General features: G+C 37.1%; 1 protein-coding gene across 2 annotated transcripts in view; it reads right to left on the reverse strand.

The window, feature by feature from the left end:
• FBXL4 (F-box and leucine rich repeat protein 4) overlaps positions 1–23,256 on the reverse strand; it is a 65,455-nt gene that overhangs the window by 19,460 nt on the left and 22,739 nt on the right. Inside the window, exons 4-6 of one of the 2 annotated variants that reach the window (XM_081094092.1) lie at positions 19,290–19,635; positions 12,432–12,676; positions 6,138–6,351 (exon numbers count right to left, since the gene is read on the reverse strand). In XM_081094092.1, coding sequence (XP_080950218.1) covers positions 6,138–6,351; positions 12,432–12,676; positions 19,290–19,635 — 805 coding nt within the window. Of the gene's footprint in view, positions 1–6,137; positions 6,352–12,431; positions 12,677–19,289; positions 19,639–23,256 lie in introns of both variants that reach the window. The other variant, XM_081094093.1, reaches the window with a different exon arrangement.

Genomic DNA, 23,256 nt, shown 5'->3' on the forward strand with positions numbered 1-23,256 from the left:
TTTAAAGACCCTATCTTCAATACATTATGAGATAATAGGAGTTAAAACTTCAATCCTATCTAATAATAGACAAACATGGTAATCGACCGTACCTTCGCTACACCTCCCATCGGCTAATCAGCAAGATATGCAAATTAACTGCCAACAAAGATGGCGGTTAATTTGCATACATAGGTGCGAAGCAGCGGAGCGAAGACTGAAGACGGCTCTGGCCGGAGCAACAAAGGCTTGAAGGCGTCTCTGGCCTGAGCAGCGAAGGCTTGAAGGCTGCTCCAGCCGGAGCAGCGAAGACTGAAGGCGGCTCCGGCCGGAGTGAAGGCCTGGGTCCTGGGTGCCGGAGGAAAACCGGTGCCGGCAGCCAGGGGAAGGGAAGGCCTATAGCATGAATCTTTTCGTACAACAGGCCTCTAGTATATGAATATTAGGGTAACACAATTCAGCCCATAACACAGTATTTAAGAGCACGTAGGTTGCAGACATATGCCCCCATACAGGTAAAGGACAATTATATCTTCTACTTATTTCCAAGTGGTTCAGGAAAAAAAAATGAACATAGTAGGGGAACCTACTTTTTATGCAACTTTTTGCATGAAACTTTTTTTTTACTTTTTAAGTCAATTATTTCAAAATAAAAGCTTTTCCTTTTAAGTACATAAAAGTCTTAATTTATGAGTTAAATTTTTACAGCCCTCCTCTCATGAAAATACACCATCATGCATGACTAAAGTACTTGCAATCAATGTTTATCATACATAAGAATCTTGCAAATACAGATGTAAAGGACCAAAGGAATTGAAACAAAGTCCTTCCAATCATTATACAGCTAACACTACTATAATTACTTCCTTGTCACAGTAGAAGAAACTTAAGTACAAAAATTGTTTTCTTCTCTGTTCTGAGTTCACATCTTTTGCCTAAAGTGTTGCCTATGCAACCCTAAAAGATCCCCAAATTCAGTAAAAAGGAAACTACCCTATTTACCAACCCATTTCACTAGTTATTCTTGGATCACACAGTAAACAAGGCCTAAATCTCAGCTCTAGGGTCATTTCTTCTAAAATGTTTTTCCAACATGGACCATTCTCAAACCAAGTACAAACCTGTGATATTGTTAACATGTATTGGGCTTCTTATAAAAACAGTCCACACATCTCTCTTCAACGTACTAGGACCTTGTTCTTTACTAGGCATGTATTTACTGCTCTGCATCTACCTAAATTCTACAAATGAATACCACTAATTCTGCAAATAACTTACCTAGTGATGACATTTTGTTTTGTTTGATATTATATTAAGACATTTGTTATTGCTCTGATAAAAGTGATTTTTCAGTAATCTTAAACACATCTAAAGAAAAAGATCTCATGAAGTAAATTAACAAAACTATAGTGAACTATATTTCACTGCCTTTAAAGATTAAAAATTCTGAACAAATACAGTTCACATATTTTCTTACAAGTTTTTCAAGTTGCTGATCCACCCACCCATCTGCTTAGTAAATGTGGTTATTCTGTAGAAAGACAAACTTATCTTCTAACTTAACTAATAATGAAAAAAACACGTTTGCTAAATATCTACTACTATACACTATTGTGAATAACAGACACTATTCTATGTACTAGCTGTAAAGAAGCCAACAGTCAAACATGATCCCTCCCATTATGAAGTTTACGATTTAGGAATGAACATTTCTTTTACCAGAAACAAATCCTAAGAGTGAAAGAGATAATGAAGCCTAAATCTCTCTTAGCACATGACAGCAAATATATTCCTATTTAGGAATATCTATAAGAATACTTTGTGGAGGTGAGGATAATTGTGTAAAAATGTACTGAATAAATTTACTGAATAAATTCTATACTATCATTTTTGCATTTACACAAATCCATTTAATGTATAAAGTGGTTTGTTTTTTTACATGTTTGACCTAATTTGGTCTTCTCAATAGCCTATGTGAAAGGGCAAGGTGTGGTGTTTTTATTTTAATAGACAAAAAATTTTTAACTTAGTATAACCCAAGCACATAAATCTTGGAAAGCCAAGATGAAGTGCATGGGTCGACACTCAACCACTGAGCCACGTTGGCCGGGCTGGGGAGAATACTCTTAATGATCTAGGCCACACCATAAAATGTTGGACCAAAAGTTGGTGACAATGACACCTGGGACTTGTTTTAAGGTTTCTCTTATTTTAATAAAGCACTGGGATACATCCCCAGTTCCTGACAAGGTTACACATGAGCTCAGTGGTCAGCGCTGCAGCCATATTGGTGAAATCTATCTGGAGAGAAGCCCAGTCCCCTGCGCCCAGTGCCCGTCTCACCAAAGGAGCCACATCAGCATGCCAGGTCTTACCTACCAGCATGTAAGGCAATTCGGACCCTGCTACTACATGTTCACTCATATCAGGTAATCACACTTGCAAATGCCAGCCATGCCTAAGCACTTCAGAACATACCACCTAAACATCAACAATACATTATTTTACAGACCAATCAAAACATGGACTAACATTATCTTTACCCTGGCATCCAGGGTCAACAGTTTTCTCATTTTACACATAAAGAATCTAGGAATGTCAGAGACAATGTGACTTAATCTAGATCATTAAGCTTGTTACTGGCACGGTCATTACTAGAATCAGTCTTCTTTCCACCATACCAGGTTAAACTCTAGCTAAACATTTTGCCCCAAATCAGGAATGCTGCGTTACAAAGAAGCTCTTATACTCACACACTTTCAGGCTTCCATGGATTAGAAAAAAAAGCTATGCCTAGAAAAAGGTATCTAATTTGATTTGCCAAATAAAAAAAAATAAAAGAGCTATACACCAGGTGGTTTTATAGGTAAATTTTATCTAATAGGTAATTCCCATTTTATTCAAGTTATTAGAGATCAGATAAAAATATGGGCGTTTCCCAAGTCATTTTGCTATGCTGTCACAATCCTAGCCCCATACCTAATAAGAGAGCATGGAAAGGAAAACCACAGTTCAATCTCATTTCAGGAAGCAGATGAAAGTATTTTTAAGTGTAAATCCTTAAAGAATATTTACTATGGCCTTGGCTGGTGTGCCTCAGTTGGGCATCCTCCTATGCACTAAAAGGCTGCTGGTTCGATTCCCAGTCAGGATACACACCTGGATTGTCGACTCAATCCACGGTAAGAGGCGTGAGGAGGCAGTCTATCAATGTTTCAGTCTCATATTGATGTCTCTCTTTTCTCCCTTCCCCTCACTCTAAAAATCAATCAACTATTCTTTAAAAAAAAGAATATTCACTATGAATCAGACACTTTTATAGACAATAAATGTGTATTAAATAATCCTCACAACAAATCTTTGAGATGCATACTATTATTATCTCTATTTTATAGAAGGGAAAGCTGAAGTACAGGGGATCAAGTAACATCCAAAAGGGAACATGATTAGTAAGTGATAAAACTAGAATCTATATCCAAATAGTTTGGCTCCAAAATGTTGGGAAATTAACCTAGCTATGTATTATATTAAAAATATGTAGGGATTACTCCAGGAAAGCAAGGATTATTCAACACAAACAATTATATTTATAATAATAAAAGCATAATATGCTAATTAGACCAGACGACCTTCTGAACAAAGCTGGGGCTGCAGTTGCCATGGCTGCGAGGGAGGGATCCAGGCAGCTGGCAGCGGCTGCAAGGGAGGGATTCAGAAGGCCTACTCTAGCACAAATTTTGTGCATCGGGCCTCTAGTTAATAAATAAAAGAAGAAAAAAGATAAGTGCATTAACAGAAGCTTTAAAAATTTAAAAGATACATTTCTTATAAAATATTCTTAAATAAGCCCTAGCTGGTTTGGCTCAGTGGATAGAGTCGGCCTGTGAACTGAAGGGTCCCAGGTTCGATTCTGGTCAGGGGCACATGCCCAGGTTGTGGGTTTGATCCCCAGTGGGGGAGGGATGTAGGAAGCAGCCAATTGATGATTTTCTCTCATCATTGATGTTTCTATCTCTCTCTCCCTCTCCCTTCCTCTCTGAAATCAATATATAATTTTAAAAAATATTCTTAAACAAGAACGATAAAGACTACTTATCCGCAAATACCATCAAACAACAAATGAAATTAGTAAGCTGCATGAGGAGTTGTCTGTTTAGTTCACTATTGAAGTCCCAGTGCCTAGTAGCCTGGCACATAATAAATACTAAGTACCTTTTGGATAAATATAAAAAACATAAAACATTGCAGACATCCCATTATATTAGAAATAAGACCGGTATACCTGTATGTCTCTATTATTCCACATTATCTACGAAGTTCTATCTAATGTAGTAACACTTTAAATATTGGAAAAGAAAGTATATTGATTTCCAGATTATATAACTGCATGATTAGAAAATACAAAAGACATAAGTAAAAAGTTATAACAATTATAAATATTTAGTAAGGTGAGCAGATACAAGATAAATACACAAAAAACTAATTTTCCTTTATACTAACAATAATAAGTTAAAATTAAGTAGAAGAGAAATAAGTTTCTGAGACTATGAAATGCAAGAAATAAATTTAACCAGGAAGATATAAAATTTAGGTGAAGAAAACTATAATATGCTCTTGGATGTAAAACAAGACCTACACGAACAGATAAAAAGCCTTACTAAAGAGCAAAATGAAATATAATGAATGTACTTTTAATAAAATTCTTGATGAGAGATATATCTGGAAGAATAATATATAAGGATTTATGAAAAAAAACAACATTCAAAAAAACTAGAAAGGAGATTTCCCCTACTACATGGCAAAACATACTACAAAACTGCCATGATGATATATCACTACTACTACTGTTATTAGCAGCTAATACTGACTTTCCTATGTTCTCGACACTCTGTAAGCACTTTACATGTAATGTAATTCTCACAATGATGATATGAGATCTGTATTTTTTATTATCTACATTTTAGAAAAACTGAAATATTAAGAGACTGAATACTTTGATCAAGGTAAATAAACATTTACTGAATGGCCAATCTTTACAAGTCTATTCTAGATGCTAGAAAGATGGCCATTAGAAAAATAGATAAAAGCTCTTACCTTCGTGAAACTCACCTCCTAGTGTAAGGAGACAGAAAATAGCAAGAAAACAAATAATTTCAAAGTAATAAAGGTGCAGGAAAGAAAAAAAAAAACTGGGTGACACAAAAGAGACAACCTAGATGGGGGCGTGGGGGAGGAGCCTGCCTTTTATCAATGTCTAAGAAGCCAACTCTAAAAAGAACAATTTAAGCTGAACAACAAGCTAAGAAGAGGGCACCCATGTAATAAGCTTGAAGAATATTACAGACAGGCAGAAGAGGAAAAGCCATGAGTTGGCACCAGATCAGAATGTCAAGGTATAGAAAGAAGGCCAGCAAGACTGGAGTAGAGGGCACAAGCATAGAACAATTAGAGGGTGTCGACTGCATGGACACCCTGGCAATACCTCTTACAGGACTCTATCCCACAGCAGTAATAGCTTGTACACATAAAATTTTGTGATAGTTTGTAAAAACAAATGACTGGGAAAACCTAAATGTTGATCATTTGGGGAACAGTTGAATAGAAGATTGCATAACATATACCACACAGTTAATGAAAACAGTCAGCTGGTAATGCAATGGCCTGGAAAGATGTCACAGATATAGTATTTGGAAAAAGCCAGATCAATATATATGACATAATTCCATTTTTCTTTAATGAGACTCATGAGCTATGGCATCAGGAATTTTAACTCTAAGTCTGGTCCTGGAAAAATTCCACTTTGTTTCCTCCTGCTCCAAACAAATGTCCTCCTACATACCATGCTCCCACTCCTTTCTCTAACTCATTCCCTGCCAGCATTTCAGCTCACCTCAGCCCATTGCTTGTTTCTTTACCTGGAAACATGAACAGCACTACAAAAATTTTAAGAGCACAGAGAAGAACATTTTCTTATAACTAAAAAATTAACACAAAAGATGCTAAATATTTTGAAATGACTGAATCAGTTTAATGATTTTTGAATAGCCAGGTGGCATCATAAACTTAATCTATTTAAAAACCAGAAATCACATTATTATGAGTAACTAAATATTCAGTTGCCTGTGACACTAGCAAAGATGTAAATGAGTTATTCTTACCTCTACTTTTGTTCGATAGAGAACAAGTCGTTTAAGGCCACATAATTTGGCAATATGGTTGAAAGCTTGAGGTGGTAGCTTATCACAGGATGAGAGATTTAACTCCTGTAGATGTGGACACATCTCAGAAATAATCTCCAAGCAAGTTTCATTTAAGAAGTGGCTGCAAGATAATTCAAGGCGCACCAATTCAGATCCACAAACCTTCAGAAACCTGTAAAAATAATGTTCTCTGTGAATTTTATAAAACTAAAAGTATTTCTGCAAGTATTTGGAATTATATCAACTCTAAGCAGACACCTTCAGAAGAATGGATTTCCATGAGGAATAATGTAAAACTTGTTTCACTCAAATCCTCACTTACTACATACTAAAATAGGCATGGTTAGGCTAAAATAAAGCAACCTGAGAAGATAAAATGGACTCATATCACAAAAAACTTCAACTAATGCTAAGAGAAAAATTAAGAAAGCAAAGTATGTGTTTCTCCAATGTACATGAAATTAGCATCTAAGTTAGTAGAGCCAAAAAACAAAACATAACAAAACTCTAAACTCTTGGAAGATATTTCCCCCCACACAGCACCCATTCAACACTGGATAACTTATTTTGCACGTAGTACGTACAGTGACAGTTTTAATTAAATGACCTCAAAACAAATCAGACTAGCCTACTCTTACTGGGTTGGCTTAACTGTACTGCTGTGATATGTTCCTTGTAACTGTTACTATTTAGCAGTTGGACTTACACTGAAATTACTACAAGATATTCAATTGCAGCTTCACATAAAATACACAGAAACAATTCAACCTGGAGGACCCAAAGTTCCTTCTCAGAATAAAAATAACAATCTTTATCTTAGTTACATTACAGATAGGGGAAAACAGTCCTGACCATAATCATCATCTGAAAATAATCTAAAAGTAAATGTGAGTCTAGGAGTATTTGAATCCATGAAACTATCAGCTAAGCAAATTGAGTCCTTAAACAGTGCACCAATCAGCCCTATCCAGATCTCTCGACATCCTCTTGCCTAGTCAGTGTCACATTAGTTACATACTATTCATTTATTTATGCCAATCTCTTTCCTAAATGATTTAATGATTAAAACACATACAAAATAAAACTGACTAAATCAATCACTTAAGTAAGTAAAGGAAATAACACTGGACTTCTAAATCAAAAGTTGAATTTTTTGTCCCGTTCCCCTACTTCCTAGCATGTAACCTTGGAAAATGCACTTACCCAGCATTTCCTCGCCTGGAAAAGGCAGACTAGAATTATCTAATAGCACTCACCACACTATCTCATGGTTTTGAGCATCAAATAATATGTGAAAGCAGTTTGGAAAGGTCAAAGCACCCCACAAACACTAAAATAAAAGTTAAATCTTGGACACCTCATAATCAAACAATAAAAACAGTTGCTACAAATTTATTTGATCAGAACTGTTAAATGAATCTTCCAATTATGAAAATTCACTTGAAGAATTTAAGTTCCCCCTATGCTTGGATAGACAAAGTTCTACGAATTCGGGGTATTTTTCCCTCAATAGGGTCAAATTACTCCCAAGGAATATGGCAAAATTAGCATTTTTACCTTTTTTTGAGTTATACTTAGTTTTGGGTAGTTCTTCATCCTATCTAATAAAGAGGGAATATGCTAATTGACTCTCATGCCATCACAAAGATGGCGGCACCCACAGCCAAAAAGGAGGGAATATGCTAATTACTGCCACATCCTCAAAGATGGCAGCGCCCACAGCCACAAGATGGCGGCGCCCAGTCCCCTCAGCCCCGCCGGGGCAGCAGGCACGCGACAAGGCCGGGCCTGCCTCATGCGCCTGCCTCTGGAGAACCTCAGTCCCCTCAATCCCCCAGCCACCCAGGGCCGGCCCGAGGCACAGGCAAGCCTTGGATGGTGGCTGCCCAGCTGCCCAGAGCCGCCCGAGGGCCCAAGGCTGGCCCGAGACTCAGGTAACCAGGGCTGGCCGAGGCTTGCGCTGCCGGCAGTGCAGCAGCAGAGGTGTGATGGGGACGTCGCCTCCCACCCCTGAGGACTCCCGTACTGTGAGAGGGGGGCAGGCCAGGCTGAGGGACCCCCCTCCAGTGCATGAATTTCATGCACTGGGCCTCCAGTTATTTATAAACTAGCAATCTAGAAATAAACGGACATAAAGTTTCAGAGAACTAACAATATCCCATTTTGATTTGATACTTCTGAAATTAACTGCAGGTCACAGAAGTTAAATGAGTATATTAACTCTCTTAAAATTAAAATGTTTAAGCATCTTATCTCTTAAAGGTCTTCATTATTTAGAAAACAAAGCACTTTGTTCTACAACTCTTTTTCATATTGGATTTGGGATGCTTTAACATCCCTTTTCTCCTAGCTCTCATTATTGAACTTTTCCCTCTAAAGAATTTACAGTAACATCAAGCCAATCACCAGAAAGCCAACTATAAAGAGACTAGAAAACTTGCCAAACTGATGTAATGAATGACAGGATTTGAAAGCACAATAATAGCCATGCCTATACTGCCTTTATGTCTCTCTTTTCCTTTAGTGCATATTTTTACTCTGAGCAGATTATTTGGTCAACATCCCCAGTCACTCTTCCTAAATTTACAAGATCTACATTACCTACTTTTTCAGAACATGTCCATTCCGAGAAGGCAGAAGTAGCAGCAGACCCAATTAATTAGCTGAATATAACTCATTTGCTTCCTTAATGCTGCTCATGTACATCTTATTTTAATGGATAATTACATAATGTTTTTGTCTTGATCCTCTATTTATTCATCTCAATTGTGATATTGGTCACCTAAACAGAGAACTACAGCTTCCTTAACTCCTACAGTCTATCCATTCCAGGTTATGAATTCTCATGAAGTATTTCTTGATTTGAAGGTATTATGAGAAGACCTAGGTTCAGATAAACAATCCCAAACTAGGTCTCCTGCTAAAAGAAAAGGAGTCTCTGGAGAGAGAAATAAATTGCTTATCCTTATGAGGTGAATTAATTTGTCCAGAGTAATGTAAACACCTAAGAAGTAATTTACTAAATTGTAACTTGCATCCTAAAATAATTAACATCACATGAATGAATGATTTAATCTGAGTTTACTCATCACAAAATAAAAGGCACTAATCCCCACAATCCTCCTGATATCGAAAGGTAAGGGGAGAATTAGCTACAAATATCCATCGCCCCTGATTCCTAATCTTATGCTTTGTTAGCTGACCCTTATGGAGTTTTATAAAATAGCACATTTAAGATCATTTTTAATCTCAAATAACTTGGAACATTATTTATTACATCTGGTCCAAAATAAAGCCATTAAAAACAAGACTTCCTGCCTAACTGTGTATGGTATTATCTGGTAATAGTAGAAGAAAGTCAATAAGTAATCTCTAATCTCTAGATATTGACAATCAAAAAGAGACAACTGTTTGAAGTACAGGCAAGCAATTGAATAAAATAATACGTAAACAGACAGTAAGTTCTTTATCCCATAAAACTGTAGCTCTGTGTCAAACATCTAATAAAGTTCTTGAATCTAGAAAGTGTTCAAGAATGTTTCTGAGGGAAACAAGTGGAGGGTTAGGGTAAAAATCTCTGCCTAACTGAGGTGGAGATCAAGGTGATCAGTTTGGGTAACTATTTGAAGAAAAACAGTACCTAGGCTTTTGAACATCAGAATGATATGATTAAGGAATAGCCAAGACTTTAGGGAACTGTATTATAAAAGAAAAGTAGAATTATAATATATGTGATTTTTATGAATAATAATATGCATAAGCAGTACTTGAAATTGCAAATCATAAATCTGTAGCTAGTACAGGATTTTAATAACTGATTAAAAGTTTTAAATTCTTGTTATTCCAATTTAACCTATTTCCCTGCTATTTTGAATAATATGAATTCCTAAAAAATTCTTTAAAATCCAGTTAAACAGTTCCAACTTGTGAAGATTAGGTTTTTAGGCAACAAAAATAAACTGTATCAAACTTTTCCCAAAGACTTGCTAAAATAGCAGCTCATCATCATTGGTCTCTAGTCTAAAAATGTACTTTTGTCTTTAAAGTATTATAAATAAGTCTTCTTCACAGTAATGAGCACAAATAGGCCATACTTATTCATAGGTTATTCATTAATAATCAAGCCATGAATATTTATTGTTTATTCTGGGAATGCTGCCTACAAGCCATAATGACTATCAATTCAGCAGTCAAGTCATGGGGGCCAACAGCAATCAGGAGGCAAAACTCCAGCATCTTCCGCACCCCCAGAAAGATCCCCTCCCTGTTATTTAAACATTTTTTTTCTTATGGGAACAATGACTATGCTTAAAGGAATGCCATCAAGATTTATGGTTTTACTGGCTGAAAACCAGTAAAATATGGAAAACTTAAATTTATGTATGTGTACTTTTGTGATTATTCAAACAGCCCCACAGCAACTAACATGGCTGGATTGAAAATGAAACAGAAATTGCTGGTGAGAAAGTAGACTGGAGCTTTAACCTTGTAAAAGAAGATCTTTAGTCATTATGAGTCTAAAATTTTTAAAAAAGCATTCCTAAGTTTTCTTCTCACAACTTATGTTCCTGCTCATGCATCAGAATGAATTACAGAGAGTTTTTAAAAACTGATTTAATATTACCTTTACCTTTTACTCATTGTAACATTTTTATAGGCAACATTTTGCCAAAGAAGCTGGAGTTTAGCCATTCACTACCAATGTTTCCTTTAATGTCTATTTAAAATACCAGGAAGGTCCTTATAATGCAAAATAATGCTTACTGACACCAACTGTTCTATCTGCTCTCAGTTTGTTGATTTATAATCCATAGTGTATGCTCTAAATACCCATAATCATCAATAGCTTCAGTTCTTCTTGATTCTATTAACAGAAAGGAAAATTTGTGAATGAAGTGTGTGTGTTTGGGCAAGGGTGAGTAGAAAGGACTACAGAATGTTCCACTAAATACTTGTCATTGTCTAGCAACTTAAAAAAATTCACCGAAAGCACACTGCTAAAAAAAAATGCTTTATTTTTCTACTACAGATATTTCCTCCTAATGAAAAAGAATTTTGTGTACATAGCATGTTATAAAGTCTTTAGAATCTCTGACCCACAATACCATAATATTTTATCAAAGAACCCCTTTCCCTGGCTCTATTTATGGCAGAAAAGACAGGCAGTCAGTACATCCATGGTTTCAACATGTGTTAATAAGCTATTAAATGATTGTGTAAATTTTTCACTTCATTGCATAAACTATCAATATTAGCATTTGAACACACTTTTAGTATTTAAAACATTATTATTGTATGTGAATATAATGGTATCAAATATTTTATTTTATGGAACTTCATGCTTATTTTTATAATGTAAGTCAAGGGGAAATAAGGCTCAATATATAAATTTTTAATTCATAAACCACTGTTCAAGAATGTGGCCACTAGGGATGTGTGTCGGGAGAACTGAAGTTCATTATTAACTTCGAAAAACAGGGTAGGAGAGTATTCATTAATAAAAAATAATGGGTAGTTTTCCCAAAGTTTCTACTTGTTCATTATTTAGCTTAATGAAATGATGGGATTAGATTGTAGCACACTCTGAGAATAACCATCATCAAGGTTAAGAGAAAAACACCTATTTGTACCATAAGAAAAATTACCATGGCATTACTAAATGAATATGCACTTACGCAAGCTTTACCATGTTTAACAGGTGACATTTAATAGCAAAGAAACTAAATGCTTAAATAGAAAGGAGCAGAAACACCTGGGCAGGTCTGCAAGTGTGGTCGCCTCGTTAGAATGCAATTGCATTTTCAACATAATTAGTTTAAATGTGCTTCTAAATTTGGGTGATGTATTGCACATGTAATTAAGATTTAATTAAAAATGTTCTATAATAAATTGTTTTCCATTTCTGACAAATCACATTAGAGAGGTGGATTTTGATTTAGAAATAGTTTTTTAAATGTGTTAATCATCTGTGCTGGAAATATGAGAAAGAAAAAAAAGGAACTCTGTTAAAGTTATTTGGGATTTTAAAAATATGAGGTAAAGGGCATAGTTTCCCTTCCTATAATCATGAAGTGTAGCTGAAAAGGTGAAACTCATTCGCTTTTATAAGCAGAAGCATTCTGAACAGGATGATGGACAAAATGTATTTCTTTTTTATTTCTGTAAAGTATATGATTTCAAACTTAATTGTGGAAACTACTACATAATAAGTACAGCCTGCTGGTGAAATAATCTCAACAACTTGGCACTAACCTGCTGAATCCTGCAACAGAGATGAAGCCCCTATTGCCAGTCCAAGATAAGTTAAGCCACTGGACGAGAGTGCAGCGAGCCTGTAGAAACTCCAGGGAGGTGTCATTGAGTTTTGCCCAGTAAGGCTGCAGATTGAGGTGGATGTACTGGAGAGGATCGTAGCAATGCTGGTTCAGCAGTTTGCAAGTCTGTGCTAATCTGCACAGGTCTGGTAGTGTAAGATGATTCAGAATCAGTTGAATGAGCTACATAAAACAGAGAAACAAATATTATCAAGAATGAAAAAGAGAACAACAGTATCATGTATTTTATAACACTATTTTCACATACTAAAAAGATCAACATTGAACTGAATTAGCCAAAACAGAAGAAACCATACCTACTTAAGACTTAATTACATTTCAAAATGTTCAAAGTACACTCAGCTCAAGTCGACTAATTTTTTTTATAATGCAAAGATGTATTTTGGAAATCTGTTGAAAAATACAAATTTTTATAGATTCAATATTTACTAAACATCTACTATACATCAAACACGGATGATAGAGAGAAAAGAGTTCCCACTTTCAAAGTTTTCAAAGTCCAGTGGGGACTGATAAATACAGTGACATGTTTCAATAGCTTTGACAGAGAGAAGCACAGGCTGCCACTAGCAGCCGTGGGCAAACTACGGCCCGCGGGCCGAATCCGGTCCGTTTGAAATGAATAAAACTAAAAAAAAAAAAAAAAAAGACCGTACCCTTTTATGCAATGATGTTTACTTTGAATTTATATTAGTTCACACAAACACTCCATCCATGCTTTTGTTCCGGCCCTCCGGTCCAGTTTAAGAACCCATTGTGGCCCTCGAGTCAAAAAGTTTGCCCAACCCTGCACTAGAGCCTAACACAAGACAGGGGCCTCACCACAAAATGAAAGAGGACTTGTATCAGGAAGGTTCAGCTTTAAAGGGTGAGAGGCAAATTAGGTGAAAAGACAGACAGGTCTTTCTCTGACTGGCTTATTTCACTTAGCATAATACTCTCCAAGGGGAAAAGTAACCTAGAGATAATTTAAAATATATAAGAGGGTGTGTTTAGGTTACATGCAAATACTATGTCATCTACCTATATAATAGAGGTATATGCAAAGTAGCCCGGACACCGTAATATCATGACCAGACAGCAGGGACCTGAGGCTGCATGGTGCCTGGACAGAGTGAGGGACCTCAGGCCGTGCCCCCTGTCCTGGCACCAGGACGGGAGACATCAGGCTGCGTCACCCACCCCAGTGCCGGGCTAGGGGACCTTAGGCCACGCCCCCTGCCCGACAGGGCTTGATGGGGGACCTCAGGCCGCACCCCCTGCCCTGGCACTAGGCCAGGGAACCTGAGGCTGCGCCCCCCACCCGGATGGGCTTGATGGGGGTGGGGCCTGCCGGGTCTGGGTCTCCTGTGTTTTTGAAGCACGTGCAGGTGGTGGGTGGGGACTTGACTCTAGGTCCTGTGGCACACCCAGACTCTGACAGGAGGGAGATTTTCATATACATTTTACTAATTTTCTTTCATCTCTGACACTTCTATTATAGAAGAAGGGCAAATAGCAATATTAAAATATTTCCTCTAATTAATTCCCTTTTTAAAAAAATATATTTTATTGATTTATTTTAGTTTTTTACAGAGAGGAAGGGAGAGGGATAGAGAGAAACATAGATGAGAGAGAAACTTCCATCAGCTGCCTCCTGCACACCTCCTACTGGGGATATGCCTGCAACCAAGGTACATGCCCTTGACCGGAATCGAACCTGGGACCCTTCAGTCCACAGGCCGACGCTTTATCTACTGAGCCAAATCGGTTAGGGCTAATTCCCTTTTAATGTGCACGAATTTCATGCACCGGGCCACTAGTTTTATATAAGAGACTTGAGCATCTGAGGATTTTGGTATGGAGGGGTGGGCTGGGGGCTGGAACCAATCCCCAGGGGATACTGAGGGATGACCACATAGTCTACAGTTTTCTTTTTATGTGCCATAGTGTTAAACTGGCTTCATTAAAAACAGTGAAACTTTTATTTTTCTTTATGTTATAAAAGAGCTGAAATAATACAGATTTATCTGTTTCTTAAATGTTTGAAAGAACTTATGAGCTACCTGAGCTGCAACTGTAGGACCTTAAATATTTGTAAAATGAATTAAAAATTTGTTTTAACCACAGTATTAAAAGTTAATTCAGTATAATTTTTAAGCAGTTAGCACAGAGGCATTAAAAGTTAAGTATATCCCTGGGGGGGGGGGGAATGGACACATATGTAATACCCTTTGTATTACTTTAAGCAATAATAAATAAATAAATAAATAAATAATAAAATCACTCACAGTGAAAAAAAAAAAAAAGTTAAGTATATCCCTGTATCAGAGGATACATAATTTACTTTTTCCAGATGATTTGTAATTTAAATAACTCTCAGCAATTTCTGGCATTGTTCCAAACAAAAGTCACCAATATTAAAAGATGTGTACTATGTGAAAACACTCTATGACAATTAATATTACATTTTAAGCAAATATCAGAATAGAAAAAGAATAATGGAAAGTCACTGAGACTATGACATTGACATGTGACATGTGAAAAAACACTTTTGGATTTTGATTAAATAAAAGATAACAGGTTTCAGGTCTACAAGACAACATCCATTAATCATTACTAATCTAGTGTCTGTCAAAATGTGCTTTTACATTGGAGTGTGCTGGCATAAAGTACCATTTGATACCACAGTGAATGTAAGACATTATGTGTTGGGAAGGACTCCCAAAACACAATTTATCTGCCCTCAAACCCACTCTACTCATAATACAATTATTTTCAACTATAAAAACATTAGATCACTTGACATATTTAAATGTGATTCTCCCCCTTGAAATAATTTGCATTACCTTTAAATAATTTGAGTAACATTTTTTTTAAAGAGCTTCTCTTTTTATTCACCATGAGATCATTCCCTCTGTACATGGCACGCTGCTTTCATCATGGCTAATTAATGACCTTAAGGACTACTGCTTCTATCTCCGGGTTTCCTCTACCTGACTTTGTAGTTTCGATTAAACCCCCTGCATGTTTGGAAAGCTTTCCCTCTCTATTACTCCTTCCTTTCAGCATATAAACACGCTGAAAGCTCTCCCAACCTGCATCACAAATGGAAACTTTCTCTCTGCTGCATCCTTTACGATACCACTCACCTATCTTCTCTCCCTTTAAAAGGTAAGTTAGAAGAGATATACCCATAACTACATACACTCCCTCATATTGATATGCCCTTTTTTGAGTGTAACACAAAAGGGTGGAGTGTTAGTCAGCATGCCAGTATTAGTCATTATTGGTGGACAGTCTTACCCATGTTACAGCCCACAGTTACAGTATATTAACACAACTATTTTTCTATTTAAACGTAGAGACTTGGGACTTTTTGTCTCTGCTCCTTCCTCCCTCCTTGATGCCTTAACCAAATATGGTAAGGTTTTCTCATTCTCACCCTATGGCATGGCTCCATTGAACTGATCATGGTAAAGGATTATCAAAGACCCCTCAACAGCCAAAGTCTGTGGGCACTTGTTTTCTATACTTAGCTTCCTAGCATTTTGTTTTAAAGACAATCTCATATTTCCAAAGTCTTGACTTGTCTTCCTCTATGTGATTCTTAGATGTTAGTATCCCAGAATTCTATTCTTGGTCCTTTATTCACACTTTACAGAATTTCACTGGTCAATTTTATCTATTATTAGAGGCCCGGTGCATGAAATTTGTGCACCAGTGGGGTCCCTCAGCCTGGCCTCCGGGATCAGGCTGAAACCAGCTCTTCAACATCCCCCAAGGGGTCCTGGATTGCAAGAGGGTGCAGGCCAGGCCTAGGAACCCCACCAGTGCACAACTGGGGCTGGGGAGGAATGCAGGAGGTTGGCCAGATGGGGAGGGACCACAGAAGGGCTCCATGGCATGTCCGACCTGTCTTGCTCAGTCCCAATCAGCCAGACCCCAGCATCAAGCTAACCTACCACCCGGAGTGTCTGCCCCCTGGTGGCCAGTGCACGTCATAGTGACTAGTCAACCAGTCGACTGCCCCCTTGTGGTCAGAGCAGTTGAGCAGCCTTAGCATATCATTAGCATATTACGCTGTGATTGGTTGAATGGCCGACCAGACGGATGACCAGACACTTAGCATATTAGGCTTTTATTATATAGGATGGTGCCCCTCCCCTCTCTTGAGTAGAATCACTCAAATATAAAATCAGACCTTCCTCCTGAGTTTCAAACTATTGTCCCCAACCCGAAAAGCCTGCTTTGATGAATCACAGGCACCTCAAAGTCAGAATGTCCTTCCCACCTTCACCCACTGTTTCGTGATTAATGCACGTTCACCCACTGAGTCATTTCAACCAGAAACTTAAAGTCCCTCTGTTGTTCTGTTTCATCTCCACATTCACTAGTTACCTTTGATTTCTACCTTCTATATCTCTGGAGTACTTCTCCCACTCATCTCCTTTCTGAAACTTTCAATACCCAAGGCTTCATAATTTCTTGCCCAGATTACTGCAGCACCTTCCTAACTGGTGTCCCTGATCCCCTTTTGGTCTATTCTTCATTTACCAACAGAGTAATCTAAGACAGAAATCTCATTTTGTTATTCCCCTTTTAAAAATAAATAAAACCTTCAATGTTTCCTACTGACTACAGAAAATGTCCACAATCTTTTTTATGTCATGACACATATGAAACACAAAGTTTACATGATGCTGAACTCCTGGGCAATTATCTAATTGTGGGCCAAAGCATATGCAAAAATGTCTGCATAGTAAAGATAATTCCTGGAATGTTAGTTAGCATTCTACACTTTCTCCTTTCTCTCCCACTCAAAAAAAAAAAAGAAGCCCATGAAGACTACAAAAGAATACAAGAAAGTGAGTGTGAATGACTTCCACAACTGATGTTGCTGTGTACTGGAATAACAGGGCACTCTGAGGACCCCTGGCTGAAGGGAGAAAATGCAAACCTCTTGGTAAAACCCACAGTGCTCTCTATGATACAGCAGAGTAGGCTGGACACGGCCAAGGCTAGGATGTCCCAATCACTGTCTTCGATGGGAATGGTGTCCTGTGGAGTTCTGCAGGGAGGCAGCCCTGAGCCTGCATCCAATTTCATCTCTTATAGCTTCTGCTGTCTAATCCTGATCCAGCCATACTGAAATGCTGGAGTTCCCAAACAAGGTCACACACTTTCACTTCTTACCTCTGTGCATTCTTTCCCTTCTCTCTGAACTTCCTCTCACTTATTCATTTAAATACTATGTGTCAAGCATTTTGTTAGGTCTGCATAAAATTCAATGAACTGTTTAAAACAGATTTGCTGAATTTATTTATTTATTTTTTATATTTTATTGATTTTCTACAGAGAAGAAGGGAGAGGGAATAGAGAGTTAGAAACATCAATGAGAGAGAAACATCAATCAGCTGCCTCCCGCACACCCCCTACTGGGGATGTGCCCACAACCAAGGTACATGCCGTTGAACGGAATCGAACCTGGGACCCTTCAGTCCGCAGGCCGACGCTCTATCCACTGAGCCAAACCGGTTAGGGCTGAATTTAAATTTCTATTTTGTAGTTTTAGGAAATGGGTAACAATCAAAGAAGTGATTTCGTTTCCTCCAGATGAACTGCTTCCATTGCTGCCAGGACAAATCCTCCTGGGAGCCCTGGGGAACAACACTGTCGCTATCCCACACTCCTCTCCTTCCCCACCTCAACTCTCCCTTCATCTTCCCAGTCCCATTTAGGGCCAGAGGGTCTTGTCCAATCTGTGAAGCTTCCTTCCCATAACACAAAGCTTGACCTAGAAGGCCTGGTTGGATCCTGGTCCCATAGCTTATGGACTGAATTATCTTGGACCCTTTAATTCACCTTTTATGTGGAAACTTTAGCTACTTCTCAGGAAGTAACTGTAAAATAGCATTTTAATTATAAAATGTTACACAGGCATTATAGTTACTGAGAAGCATTCAAGAGGCTATCTTATTGTTCTACACAAGTTAAGCTACTTGTGTCATTACAATGAAACCTGAAATACCCACCAATTTGGGAGGTAGTCTGAACTGGTTAAAATTTGTGGTTATAATTTTTTCTTTAAATTTTTTTATTATATTATTTTTAACCACACACAGCAGTTCTCAGCTGGGGACCGAAATGCCAGGCCCTAGTCCCACCCCAAGAGGGTGTGCTACTGGCATTTGATTCCTGGGAGCCAGGGATGTTAAATACACTGCAGAAATGCCCTTATAGAGACACACAGAAAACAAGACTTTAGGTAAAGGCATACTGTACCTGCCCAGACCAAAAATTATAGCTAGTTAGAGGATACAGAATAGGGTTGGTATAGAAAAATAAATGACACTTGGAGAAACTTTGCACTATTACATAGAATAAGCATTCCTCTTACAATCTTATTAGTCCTCTTATTTTTAATTGCAAATCATCTTTAACTTAACTGGTATAAAGTTAAGCACATATTGTCCATATTTATATTGTATAATTATGAATTGTAGTGGAGTATAATTTATTGCTGGTTTATGTAGTTTGCTTATTTTTAATCAGTGATATAACAAAGTATTTTTAATAGTCTATCCAAAATTATTAAAGTCAATCCAAAACCAAAGTGGTGAAATTACTCAACATAATTTTGTCTAGTTTTTTCAAAATCAAAATATACATCAGGTTATGTACACCTTACCAATACTTCTATTTCTCTAGTATCTAGCAAAATAAATATTAATACCTAAACTTTAAAAAATTATTGTGTTATTTGCAATATTGCTACTGAATAAATTTGACTTACCTCATAAGGTAGTTTGTCAAAATATCCATTATTTGGCCCTTCCCTGAGGGCAGTGCTGCTAAGCTTTTTGTTAAGATTGTCCATTCCACAATCATCATTTTCTTCATAGTCATCATCTTCTAGATCATTCATGTCAATAAGTGAAGTCTTGAGAGAAAGTACTGGCTTGTCCTTCAAACCATGCAATACAACTGCATCTAATTCAGTGTAATAATCCAGAAGAGAACTATTTACTTCCAGCCGTATAAGATTTGTGGGAAAATTTATCTGCTTAATACAAGGTTTAAACTGGCGAGCCTGGGAAGCATTCACCTTCGTAGGTCTCTCTGACCAAAGAATCTCCCATCTGCTAAAGAAAGAAACTTCCCTATAATAGAGTTTAGAATGAGATTTACTGTTACCTTAAGGTTATGGTCCCATGCCCAATATGTTACAGTGTGAAGCAAAGACATTAAATAAGGTGAAGAGAATCAAATACAAGTACTGTTTCCAGTACATGAAAAAAAAACTTTAAAACTAAATGCCATAGACCTTATTGCTTAAATATTTTTACTACTTAAGTTACTTTTACAACTCCCTGGAAAGTCTTTTTTGGAGATTTCACATTGGAATAGGTAGTTAGAAGTATAGGAAGAACAACATGCATTTTTCTAGAAAAAGCAAAGCAAGAATAAAGCACACAGGATAAATAAAGCTCTCCTGAGTGCATGTCTTCAACCAACTGTGAAAACTAAACTGATCATCTTGCCTCACAAACGTCTCCTTTTCCAGCTTTCCCATTTCTGTTACTAATATCATACAAAATCAAAACTTTCATTATCTTTGATATTTTTATCCACTCATTGTTTTTTTAAATTTTCATGAAATTGTCTTACATATGTCCTTCTAAATTGCCATTACCTGAAATACCCACCAGTTTGGAAAGGATATAGTCTAAATTGGTTATACAATACTAGAGGCCCAGTGCACGAAATTCATGCACTCAGGAGGGGGGGCTCTCAGCCCAGCCTGTGCCCTCTCACAGTCTGGGAGTCCCACAATCAATCGCCCCAAAGAGGCAGGCTCTGCCCACCTGGCCAGGGCTCCAAGATGGATCACCCTGCAGAGGGAGGCCCCACCCACCCACCACAGCCCACTGGTCAGTGGCCTGGGCCTCCCTCTTTGGGGCGATCTTGGGGCTCCCCCAACTGATCAATTGGAAGGTCATCCGACGGTTGTTTCACTGTTCGGCTGTTCAGTCGATTTGCATATTACACATTTATTTTTATAGATCCTTCAAACTAGCTGTAAATTTTGAGTTGGGGAAATAGAGGAGTGTGGAGTAACCAGGCACCCTGAGGACCACTGGCTTAAGGTATAAAATGCAAACTTCTTGGTAAAACCCACAGAGCCCTCTATGATACAATATCCTACTAAACTAGCTATAATTTTTGGTGTAGGCAGGTACAGAGTGCCTTTACCTAAATTCTTAATTTTTCTTTTAGTCACACTTATACCCACAGTACTTAGCAAGTATCTAACACATAACGATGAATAACATTTTCTCCGATTTCTCCCAAATGAACCCCTTCTTTACTGCTAGATTAATCATTACTTTCCGGAAAATAAACTTATTTCCAACTTTGTGTCTTTACTCATGTTGTCTACCCCCAGTGAAATACCCAACCTACAGGTTATCCTATTTTTCAAGGCCCAACTCCTATTCTATCTCTTCATATAAGTCTTCTGGTTTTTTAAAATTTATCTTTAGTTTTGAAAGTATTACAGCACATAAGTCTTCTTATAAAACTATTTTCCAAAATTACTTAAAGATTTCTTATAACATATCATCATTAAGTATATACTAGTATAATATTTTCATATTTATGTCATATGTAACCATTTCTCTAATATTGTTTTCTAATATATCAAAGAAAATTAGAAATATAGAACAAAATACTTCAATAAACACCTTTCCTTTATTTCTAATTTACTTTAGGTAGCAGAATTTTTTAACACAGATTTTATGTCAAAGACTAACAATCTTTTTAAGTCTCTCAATATATACAACAAACTGCTTTCAAAGAAGCATATGCCAATAGTATATAACAATGACCAATGAAGTCATTATTTATGTTTAAAAATAATCTCTACTTTCATAGAGAAATAGCTCTGTATTACCTAATAAACTGTTTTATACGCTTATTAATCATATGAGGATTTTCCCCTTTGGTATATTGCCTGTTCATTTAAGGAAATGACCTATTAGATCTAAGTAAAAACTGATTATGGAAAGATGTTTAGGAAATTGAAATAGAGAAAAAAATATGAAACTTAGGGGAGAAATCTACAGAAGTCATCCACATACAGGAATTTTGACGGTCTTCAGGCCATGATGGGAGCAAGAAGGGCGAATATGGTAATTTCTAACTTTAAGAATAAAAGCTTAAGACAGAACCTCAATGGGGATTTTAGCAAAGATGACACTAATCATAACAATAGGAACTTTTGCAGTTTCTAGAAGCTTTGTAAGCCCCCATATTTGCTAGTTTTGTTGATTCTTTACTGAAAATTAGTAATAAACCCATCAAACATAAAGAACCTGTTACTATTTGTATTCAGAAACAACATTTGTATCCAGAGATAGTTCCCGCTCTATAACCAGTGTTGAGAGGCAGGGGAAGAATTCTAAGGAACAGAGCTGGTTGTGGCAGATTTAAAGAGAAAAGGAAAGCAGGCTAGGCATTTTCTTCTTCCTGTGACAAGGTAGGAAAGCAAGTTTGGAATGCCAGTCTAGACCTAAGACATGCTCCTAAATGTTAACTGCAAAAATCTTGAGGGTTCTTAACAATGCAATTATTTGAACACTCTACTGTAAATCTCCGGGGTTAAACAGAGCGAGCCATATAGGTACAAGGGGACAGAAGTATTAAACATTTAAAACCACGTTGGTGGGAAAATGTATTCCTACTTCTGGACAGTGTATTTCCAAGAATCGTGAGGTAAATGGTGGAACGCATGAGAAAATTCAAACTTTGGTTTTACGCATCTTTTTCTTGCTACTGTAAAATGGTATCAGATGATGCTGGAGGAACAACTCATGTCCAAGAAATAAGGACCACTCAGGAATCTGAAATAATTGCCTGTACTGGTTCACAGTACATGTGGACTAAACCAGCCTAGTTTTTAGCTTCAGTGAGTTTTTATAAGGCTTAATAGAAAGACTGAAAATTTAATACAGAAATCACCTCTGCCAGGTCCTCTGCAATAAATACATGAGCATGTTCTTCATGTATAGCTTGATTTGCAGTATAATGTAAATTACATTATAAAAATCACAAATATAAGCTTAAAGAAAGCAGTGATTCGAACAGAAATATGCTATTTTAATAATGTATTAATCAAAATAGTCATGTGGATATAAAATACAACATCGGGAATATAGTCAGCAATATTGTAGTAACTATGTATGGTGCCATGTGGCATTAGAAATATGGGGGAAACACTTTATAAAGTAAATGATCATCTAACCACTATGCTGTACACCTGAAACTAATACAAAATAATATTAAATGTAAAATGTAACTGAAAAATAAAATTTAAATGAAAAAAAAAAATAGCCCAGGCTGGTAAGCTAAGTGGTTAGAGCCTTAGCCTGCACAGGGAAGAACAGTGTTAGATTCCTAGTCAAGGGCACAACCTTGGGTTGCAGGTTTGATCCCTCACCTCCTTCCATCCCCTATAGGGGTCAGGGCACGTGCAAGAGGCAACCAATTGATGTGTCTCTCTCAAATCAATGTTTCTCTTTCTCTTCTCTCTCTCTCTCTCTCTTTCCTCCTTCCCCCCTCCTTTACACTCTCTCTGAAAATCAATGGAAAAATATCCTTGGGTGAAGATTAAACTAGTAATAATGTACTAGTCTTCTCTATCTATCTTGTAGAATAGACAATGTGAAATGATGCTTTACTTTTTAACATTTAAAAATAAT

The sequence above is a fragment of the Myotis nattereri genome (genome assembly GCF_964212035.1).
Source record: "Myotis nattereri genome assembly, chromosome: 6".
Lineage (NCBI taxonomy): Eukaryota > Metazoa > Chordata > Mammalia > Chiroptera > Vespertilionidae > Myotis > Myotis nattereri.